This window comes from Hyperolius riggenbachi, chromosome 6, assembly GCF_040937935.1.
Source record: "Hyperolius riggenbachi isolate aHypRig1 chromosome 6, aHypRig1.pri, whole genome shotgun sequence".
In the NCBI taxonomy this organism is placed as follows: Eukaryota; Metazoa; Chordata; class Amphibia; order Anura; family Hyperoliidae; genus Hyperolius; species Hyperolius riggenbachi.
This window is the reverse complement of record NC_090651.1, coordinates 162,896,405-162,906,799: the sequence shown is the minus strand read 5'-3', so window position 1 is coordinate 162,906,799 and position 10,395 is coordinate 162,896,405. Positions and strand designations below refer to the sequence as shown.

Genomic DNA, 10,395 nt, shown 5'->3' with positions numbered 1-10,395 from the left:
AAAAAATTACACCAAGACAACATCATCAGAAATCCCATCATGCTTTGCACAGCATCAGGGGAAAAAAGCCCGGGCAGTTTTCTTCTGTGCAGCTAAAAATGAGGCTTGGGTAAGAAAAACAAAGTTCTGATGCTGTGAAACTGTTAAAGAAACACCAAGGCTTTTCAGTGCTGCTGAGTAGATTTTTAGTCTGGAGGTTCACTTTAAATGTAAAGCAATCTTGTGAGAAAACAAAAAAGAAGCGCTAGATACTTACCAAGGTCGCAAGTATGGATCGTTCCTAAGCAGTAACAAAAAGCCACTTGTGCATGGGGAAAACAATGTGCACAAGTGCTACAGTACTGCGTAGGCTGTGCCTGTGCAGTGTGGCTGCGCTCGTATATGGACGGGAACATGGCCATGGGAACATACGGTATTTGACAAAGCTTGTTAAATATGTTAATAGGGTCCAAGTGCTGGAACGGATGGGTTGAGGATGATGGGGGCCTCAGGACTATCCAGAGGCATCCCTTTACTAATTCAAGTATCTAACTTTTGTACAAAATGTCACCTCAGATTTACTTTAAAACTGAAGTTTATAAGATAATGAGCTAGGTGCATGTGTTTTGTTTCCTTTAAATTATTGACACATGCTAAGAAGTTTAATGTTTTTATTTTGTCACATTTCTCAGAAGAGAACTTGGTTGTATAAGAGGAAAGTAATGAATACAGATGTGTTTTTGTATCCTGATGCAATTGCTCTAAACCTGACAGTACACAAAAGCTAAATAAATGTACACATCAAGATTTTCATTGCCTAAAACATTCAATTGTAAATGTCTTAGGTAAAAATATAGCAGCAGTACTGCTGTTCCATGACAATGTCATTATTGATTGCTGTGAAGCATTTAGATGAGCAGTGGGTCTGTACAGTCATTGTTTCTACACTAAAAACTGAAGTCTGCCTTCTTAAAGGGACCCTGAGATGGTAGACTAGCGCTAATTTATACTTACCTGGGGCTTCCTCCAGCCCTATAAGTACCGTGGCCTCCCTCGCTGTCCTCCTCGGCCCCTGTGTTAAGCCACTATTACTCCCGGTAATCCGTGCAGTTGCAGCCTTCTGCACATGCGTGGCTCGGTCACGCGCGCACCCCTTGTCACGCTCCCGTCCCCTAAAGTGTTTTGCTCCTGCGCAGTAGTACTGCGCAGGTGCAGAATGCTCCATGGGACTGAACGCAGCTGGGGTATGCACACTGCCGAGCCGCGCATGTGCAGAAGCCCTCGGCTGGTGGCGACTGATCGGATTACCGGGAGTCATAGCACCAGAAAGGAGGGGCTGAAGAGTATGGCGAGGGAAGCCACGGTGCTTATAGGGCTGGAGGAAGCCTGCTAAGTATAAATTAGCGCTACTGTTTCACCTATATGCATGTTGAGTTTCTGTGGCTCTGTACAATTAACTAACTGACACATCATTGTGTTCCAGTGGTTCTGGAGGTGTGTTTAACTTATAGGGACAACAAAGGGATGATTTGCATATTCAGAAGAGATGCATTGTGAGGGACATCATATACTCACTCCAATCTGAATAATCGCAAATACCTTCTGTTTTAAGAAGGCAAGCTTCTGTTTTGCATAGCATTTTAGTAAGAGGGCTTTTTGTTTCTTTTTAGCCACTTAGCCACTTCTAGTTCACCAGAAGCTTGCTTGGCAATCTTTGTTTCTACACTGTCACCTGAAAAATTACTGTTTTAGGTCAGTGTTTCTCAGCAATATTACAGCATGCCCCCCTTTATGATAGATGCTGTTTGCCAAGAACCTCTCTTGACACATATACATTTGTTATATATACTCAGTAGTGTGTAATAATGTTTTTCAGATATTCCATTATGCTTTTAATTAACTAAATATATTAATTCAGGGTTATTTATATATAATTTATCATGCTTTTAATCCCCAAACTCATTGTAATAGATTGCCTATGACAAGTTGAAGTACCTTCTGAGCCCATCCTATGTATTCCCAGGGTGTTAGGTTTTAGCTGATAAGAATTGTGCGTGTTTAGTAAACCCCAAGTCATCCTGCCGGTCGCCGTAAGAGTCCTGCACATGCATGGTTCAATCTTTACAGAATTGTGCACGCACAACCGCAGGAACGGTTACGGCGAGCAGCGTGATGACGCGCAAAGTGCGTGACGGGGACACGCACATGCAACATCTTCTCGGATTACCGGGGCCACCAGCGGGACCACGGAAGGGAGGAAGAGGATGCCGGCGGACCTCACAGGCTGGGGGAGGGGCTGGAGGAAGGTAAGTCCAAATTTCATTTTAGGCTACTGTTCAGGTCCCTTTAACTCTGTTCAAGATCCTGGATATATTAATTTGGGAAATATCACTAGTTTGCACATCTGAAACAGCCTCTGGGTACCATGAGTGTGTTGCACAGACCACTACTGTAGCCTAAGGAGCTGTCTGGAGCACAGATAGTTGCATCCCAATTCCATATCCACACTTAAACACCAGCCATTCTCCACACAACACTGGTTGCAACAATGGGTGTCTTTGCAGTACATCCAGTGTTGCCAGTGACTGTTACAGATGTAAGTGCAATTTTAGTGTCTGTCTCCTGGAATGAAATGTAATAGTATAATAGTAATAGAATCTAATGAAATAGTATTTTTAAGTTTTTGGCTATACAGGCTACCCAGCCTTTCCTTTGACTGCAAGTATCTATGACCATCTTTCTTTGGTTTTATTTTTGCCTTTATTTTTATTGTTAAAAGTGTAGGAAATAAGGGACATCTAGTGCAGTTTTGTTGCTTTATGTAACTCCTGTAGAGAGCAGGGACATACAAAGAAATGAAAATCTTATGGTTTGTCACCCTTTTCCCCTCTACTACAAAGTGTTTTCCCTGCTGCAATCTCTCCTTTCTTGCCACCACTGACATGACAGAAAGAGACATCTCTTCAACAAGAAAAGAGGCAGAAATATACGCCAGAGAGATGATCTAATTTGCCCGTTTTTTAGCCAAAAAGTTGAAGTTTCAGTCTTGTCATATACATAATATGAATACAAAAATAATTTTAAGGGCTAAGCTAAAGGATGATGCAGAGGTGGAGCAATGTGTCCTTTCATTCTTCTTTCAAGTAAATGAAAGATATTAGGATGGCTAGAAGAATGACAACCACAGCAATTGCAAACCCTGAAATGGAAGAAAAAAAATGTTATTTGATCTATTCATAAAAAACAATAAATTATCCTAAATAAATTGTGTAAAATTTATCTTAAGAAGTTTCAAATTTATACTGTGGTAATATCCCTATTCACTGTCAGTTACGTAATAGGGAGGGCATACATTTCTCCATGGATTTTGTTTTAAAGAAAAGACTCCAAGTGTCATTTTCAGCAGGGGCGCCTCACCCACCAGGCACTACAAGCGGTTGCCTAGGGCGACATAAGTTGAAAAGGCGCGACCTCCCGCTGCTGCTATCGTGATTGTGATTTTTTTTAATTTAAGCTCCCGACTCTGCTTCGAGGGCTCAACACGCTGCCTCCATGTGCTCAGCAGCAGTGCCTCCACCTCCGAAGACGCCCTCTCCTTCTCCCCAGCCAATAGAGCAAAGATACTGCTCTTTTCCACCAGGTTTTTCCTATAAAGCCACGCCCCTGCATCTTAGTAGCCACACGGGTAAATTGTTTACCTCGTGTGGCCCAGCCTTTAACTCCGCCCCCCACCAGTCAATTCAGGAGCCAGCGGCCAGCCAACCTATGCCTCCCTGACAGTATGACCACCTCTCCCCCATCGTCACAGGCTGCACAGATACTCGAGCGAACCAGCCAGCCAGGGGGCAGACAGAGTCACAGTAAGAGTGGACACAGTAGAGTGTGAAGTGTCTGTGTAGTGGCCCCGCCCCCCCTACAAGAGCTCAACACAGCCCCAGGAGCCAGGAGGACTGACAGTGGCTTTAGCTTCTGCTTGGGAGATAGGCTGCATGCACGGACAGAAGAGAAGGTATGCAGGCAGCCTGATGAACATGAACACATCCTGTTCTGTGTGCAGACCAGTTACTATTGTAATAACAGCAAGAATGTGCCCTGCTGTTTTGATTGGAAAAGTTTATGTGAAAGCTGGTTAGGCTGTAACCTGTTGTGTTTTAGTGCCCTCTCTCCCTTCCATCTTGCTGTGCTGTGCCGTGCTGTCTCTCTCTCTCTGTTCCTCTGTCCCCCTCTCCCATCTTATGCTGTCTCTCTCCCTCCTTTTCTCTTTCCCTTTGGCCCCTCCTTCCTCTTATGCTCCCCCCCTTTCCCTCTGCCCCCTCTTTCATCCTATGCTGTCTCTCCCTCCCTCCCCCTTCTGTTCCTCTGTCCCCCTCTATCATTTTATGCTGTCTCTTTCCCCCCTCTCTGTTCCTCTGTCCCCCTCCTTTTCCATCTTAAGCTGTCTCTCCTTTCCCCTCTTCTCTTTCCCTCTGTCCCCCTCTTTCAATCTATGCTGTCTGTCTCTCTCCCTCTTCTCTTTTCCTCTGCCCCCACTTTCATCTTATGCACATGGAGCTCTAAGGGCCTGTTTCTACTACAAGCAGAATGGATGCAGAAAAACTGACTCCAATTAATGCCTATGGGAAAATCTGCATCAGAAAAATCGCGTTTAGTGGAAACAGGCCCATAGGCATTCATTGGAGTCAGTTTTTTTGCATCCATTCTGCATCCAATCTGCGTGTAGTGGAAACAGGCCCTAACAGAAATGTGTGAGGAGAGCATAAAATCAGCTGGCCTGTATGTGGGGAGAGAGAGAGAGAGAGACAGAAAAAAGAAAAAGAAATGGCAGTTAGCTCCGTCCATCTGAACAGAGGAAAACCACCAAGATAGAGCTGTTATCAAGGGGAAATCAGCTGTCAGGTACTGAAAAATGGCATTTGGCGGCAATTCTTTAAGCAGGCCATACACTGGCTCGATTCACGGCCGTTTCGACAGCAGATCCGATCCTGGGATCGGATCTGCTGCCAATCGCTTGCGCTAAACGCACCCGCCGATCCGATTTCCTCCCGAAATCGGATCGGTCCGTCGATCGCGCCGTGCGGGAAATTACCCTCGATCGCCCGGCGGTAGGAGCGCGTCGCTTGCGGCGTACGATTCGGGCCCGATCCGAGCATGTATACATTACCTGAAGCTGGCTCCGGGGTCCTCTTCTCCTCGCTGCACCGCATTTCCGCATGTCCCAGTGTACGCTTATACTTCCTGTGTCACTCCGGTGACCAGGAAGTTGAAATAGAGGGCGCTCTATTTGAACTTCCTGGTCACGGAGTAACACAGGAAGCGCCGGGATGGAGCAAGAACAGCGGTGCGGTGCAGTGCGGAGAAGACGCCCGGGAGCCAGCCTCAGGTAATGTATACGGGGGGGGGGGGGACAGGCGGCAGGAGCAGCTGAACAGATTGTGATCGGTTTCAGGCTGAAATCGATTCACAATCTGTTTGCAGTAAAGGCAGCCATACGATCCCTATCTGATCAGATTCGATCAGATAGGGATCTGTCAGCTGGTCGATCTAATGGCACATCGACCAGTGTATGGCCACCTTAAACCACTTCACCACTGAGGGGTTTTTCCCTCTACAGAGTGCTATCTACTAAGGTGCATGATACTCTTCCTTGTCACCTTGGTTCCTGTTGTGCAACTGCATTCTCCATAATATGACCATGGCAGACATGTAAATCCTACACTTCAGGATTAGAGATTACATCTGCAGAGCCCTGGAGCTACAAGAAACTGAAATACCAGCTGTAGGAGGGCTGACCTGTTAAATGCTTAACACCCACCAGCACTATGATGCAAATGTGAGGACGAAATCTCCTTTTTCACTGCACAGGTTTCACCACTTGATAGATAATGTGATTCACAAGCTTGTTGTTCTTTTTCTATAATTATAAAAAAAAGAAAGTTATTGCCACCTTCATTAAAAATACAATTTCAAAATATGTCAGATAGGGCTAGTTCACAGTGCTCAGCCGCGTTGCAGAATATTTCTGCATGTCAGCTCACTGTCCATACAATTCTACGGGGCAGTTCACAGTACTGTGTTGCAACAGATTGCATTATTCTAACTCACTGCATGCATGCTTTGTATTATAGTCTACAGGATCTTCTCAAAAAATTAGCATACTGTGATAAAGTTCATTATTATTTGTAATGTACTGATAAACATTAGACTTTCATATATTTTAGATTGAAATACACACAACTGAAGTAGTTCAAGCCTTTTTTTGTTTTAATATTGATGATTTTGGCTTACAGCTCATGAAAACCCCAAATTCCTATCTCAAAAAATTAGCATATTTCATCCGACCAATAACAGAAAAGTGTTTTTAAAACAAAAAAAGTCAACCTTCAAATAATTATGTTCAGTTATGCACTCAATACTTGGCCGGGAATCCTTTTGCAGAAATGACTGCTTCAATGCGGCGTGGCATGGAGGCAATCAGCCTGTGGCACTGATCAGGTGTTATGGAGGCCCAGGATGCTTCGATAGCGGCCTTAAGCTCATCCAGAGGGTTGGGTCTTGCGTCTCTCAACTTTCTCTTCACAATATCCCACAGATTCTCTATGGGGTTCAGGTCAGGAGAGTTGGCAGGCCAATTGAGCACAGTAATACCATGGCCAGTAAACCATTTACCAGTGGTTTTGGCACTGTGAGCAGGTGCCAGGTCATGCTAAAAAATGAAATCTTCATCTCCATAAAGCTTTTCAGCAGATGGAAGCATGAACCCACTTTTGAACCAGAAACAGCGGCAGAAGCATCTGACCTGGGCTACAGAGAAGCAGCGCTGGACTGTTGCTCAGTGGTCCAAAGTACTTTTTTCGGATGAAAGCAACTTTTACATGTCATTCGGAAATCAAGGAGTCTGGAGGAAGACTGGGGAGAGGGAAATGCCAAAATGCCTGAAGTCCAGTGTCAAGTACCCACAGTCAGTGATGGTCTGAGGTGCCATGTCAGCTGCTGGTGTTGGTCCAATGTGTTTTATCAAGGGCAGGGTCAATGCAGCTAGCTATCAGGAGATTTTGGAGCACTTCATGCTTCCATCTGCTGAAAAGCTTTATGGAGATGAAGATTTCATTTTTCAGCATGACCTGGCACCTGCTCACAGTGCCAAAACCACTGGTAAATGGTTTACTGACCATGGTATTACTGTGCTCAATTGGCCTGCCAACTCTCCTGACCTGAACCCCATAGAGAATCTGTGGGATATTGTGAAGAGAAAGTTTAGAGACGCAAGACCCAACACTCTGGATGAGCTTAAGGCTGCTATCGAAGCATCCTGGGCCTCCATAACACCTGATCAGTGCCACAGGCTGATTGCCTCCATGCCACGCCGCATTGAAGCAGTCATTTCTGCAAAAGGATTCCCGACCAAGTATTGAGTGCATAACTGAACATAATTATTTGAAGGTTGACTTTTTTTGTTTTAAAAACACTTTTCTTTTATTGGTCGGATGAAATATGCTAATTTTTTGAGATAGGAATTTTGGGATTTCATGAGCTGTATGCCAAAATCATCAATATTAAAACAATAAAAGGCTTGAACTACTTCAGTTGTGTGTATTTCAATCTAAAATATATGAAAGTCTAATGTTTATCAGTACATTACAAAAAATAATGAACTTTATTACAGTATGCTAATTTTTTGAGAAGATCCTGTATGTCCAGTCTCCTCTGCCATTCACAGTCATTATAACGTGTGAGTTATGCAACTGACCACTGTGAACCTAACCTTAAACATAAACATGTCATCTTGCACATACTTTTTTTTTTTCTTTTTTAAATATCTGACATGATTACAAAAGTTTTAACTTCAAGTTAGAAACCATTCCGGCTGTTTTCCCCTATCATTGTTTTGAGATCTGATTCTGAATGCTTGCGAATTTCATCAGGGGCGTAACTAGAAATCACTGCAAATGTTTGGATGAGCCCATACCCCTTAAAAAACAAACAAACCCCAAACAAAGAAATTGGAAAGGCCGACCAGGCTAGGTAGCCAGGTATAGGTACCCCCAGTATAGGTAGCCTGGTGTAGGTGTCCAAGGTCGGCCAGGCTAGGTAGCCAGGTATAGGTGCCCCCAGTATAGGTAGCCTGGTGTAGATGTCCCCAGTATAGGTAGCCTGGTTTATGGGGCATAACTAGAAATCACTGGGCCACCCTGCAAAACTTTCGATGGAGTAGGACAGTAGACTATGACTATGGCAACTCACTGAGTGTAGTAAGTCCTTAAGTAAACTGCTGGGAGTACCATTATCTAATATTAAAGTACATTTTTGAGTTCAGGTTTTCCTTAAAGAGAACCCGAGGTGTGTTTAAAGAATGTTATCTGCATACAGAGGCTGGATCTGCCTATACAGCCCAGCCTCTTTTGCTATCCCAAACCCCACTAAGGTCCCCCTGCACTCTGCAATCCCTCATAAATCACAGCTGTGCTGTGAGGCTGTGTTTACATCTGTAGTGTCAGTCTCAGCTGCTCCCCCGCCTCCTGCATTGCTCCGGTCCCTGCCCCGTCCCTTCCCTCCAATCAGCAGGGAGGGAAAGGATGCAGGCGGGGACTGGAGTTCTGCAGGAGGCGGGGAGAGCAGCAGACTGACACTATAGAGATAAACACAGCCAGCTCTGACAAGCTGTTTGTCAGCAGCGTGGCTGTGATTTATGAGGGATTGCAGAGTGCAGGGGGACCTTAGGGGGGTTTGGCATAGCAACAGAGGCTGGGCTGTATAGGCAGATCCAGCCTCTGTATGCAGATAATATTCTTTAAACCCACCTCGGGTTCTCTTTAAGGTTACATACCAGTACCACTACACATGCATACACAGGCTCTGTTGGTGTTTTCAGTCAGGATGGAGCTTGATCCTGCAAGACTTCCACAAGTGACAGAGTCCTCATAAGAACACAGACCTGCTGCTACACTCACAGCAAGTCACTATGCAGACAACAGAGAGTCACTGGGGCACATGTGTCTCTCCCAGCTTCAGGGCTGCGTAATATGTTGGCGCTTTATAAATACAATAAATAAATAATAAAATAAATAATAAATAAATAAATACTCCTGGCTCCTGATCTCATTATGCTGTCCTGTCCTCAGGCTGTGAGCACACTTGTCAGTAAAACTGAGAACCAATGTTATTCAGTTGGCTAGAGCACGTTTGAATGTGTTTTCCCCATGGAGATAAAAACTGACAGCAGTGAAACACTGGGAACATTTTCTCTATCAATTACATTAGCTTCTGTGATAAAATGTGCAGGTTTTCACACCTACAGACACATGGGCCTCGATTCACAAAGCCGTGATAAATGCTATCACGGCTGTGATAAACTTAGCACGCGGGTTAGCGCGCGTACAGGTTTGCGCGCGTAATAGTAAAGGTTTGCGCGCATGAATTTTCCCATTCACGCACTAACATATGGGTTAGAGCGTGAACGGGGAAAGTTAATGTGCACAAACCTTTACTATTACACGCAAAAAACCCGTACGCGCGCTAACCCGCGTGCTAAGTTTATCACAGCCGTGATAGCATTTATCACGGCTTTGTGAATTGAGGCCATGGTGTGCAGAAAACGCATGCTGAAAACAGACAGACAAGTGTGCTCCCAGCCTCAGCTTATTACACTCACTCTGTCCTCTCAATACAGTACACAGCACTTGGGGAGGGGGTGGATGGGTTTTACTTCTCAGAGATGTTAATGATCTGTTGCAAATTAACATAATTAACTGTGAGATGTTCCATCAGTTTTTTTAAGCATTACATAACTTTTGCAGTTTTTTAATGCTCTATGCCAACCTTTTTTGAAATGTGTTCTTCGTCTCTTGTTCAAAATAAGAATACATTTTTCATAAAATAGTAGTAGTCATTTTTAATAAAACTTAAATATCTCAGTTTGAAAATTGAATATGTCTTTTTACTATTTGTGATGAAATGTTTTGTCGAAAAGGGTTTGTAATACTATGGTATATTCTAAATAAGTCCCTAAAAGTTTAAAGTGACTCTGTAACAAACATGTCATTGTGTTTTCTACCATCCTACAGGTTCCTAAACCTATTATAATGTGCTCTGGCTTACTGCAGCACTTTATACTATCACCATCTCTGTAATAAATCAGCTTATCTTTCCCCTGTCGGACTTGTCATCCTGTGTCTGGAAGGCTGCCAACTCTTCAGTGTGATCTGCTATGCATGCCCCCTCTATGCACACTCCCCTGTGTGTGTGTGTTATTTACATTAGCCAGCTTCTCTCTGCTCTCTTATCTTTTACAAGCTGGATAAATCCTCTGTTCACATACTGATGAGTCACATACTGCAGAATTACAGACAACTGGGCAGAGCTGTCTGCAAGAGTAAACAAACAATCAGCTTGTAACTCTTCAGTGAAATGCAGGGGGAA

The 10,395-nt window shown here is 44.1% G+C and overlaps 1 protein-coding gene across 5 annotated transcripts in view; it reads right to left on the bottom strand.

Moving 5' to 3' along the window:
• Positions 1-636: 636 nt before the first annotated feature.
• ODR4 (odr-4 GPCR localization factor homolog) overlaps positions 637-10,395 on the bottom strand; it is a 102,060-nt gene continuing 92,301 nt past the window's right edge. For all 5 annotated transcript variants that reach the window (XM_068240158.1, XM_068240153.1, XM_068240155.1 and 2 more), the window contains exons 13-14: positions 5,792-5,890; positions 637-3,178 (exon numbers count right to left, since the gene is read on the bottom strand). In XM_068240158.1, coding sequence (XP_068096259.1) covers positions 3,108-3,178; positions 5,792-5,890 — 170 coding nt within the window. In that variant the 3' untranslated portion in view covers positions 637-3,107. The remainder of the gene's footprint in view (positions 3,179-5,791; positions 5,891-10,395) is intronic.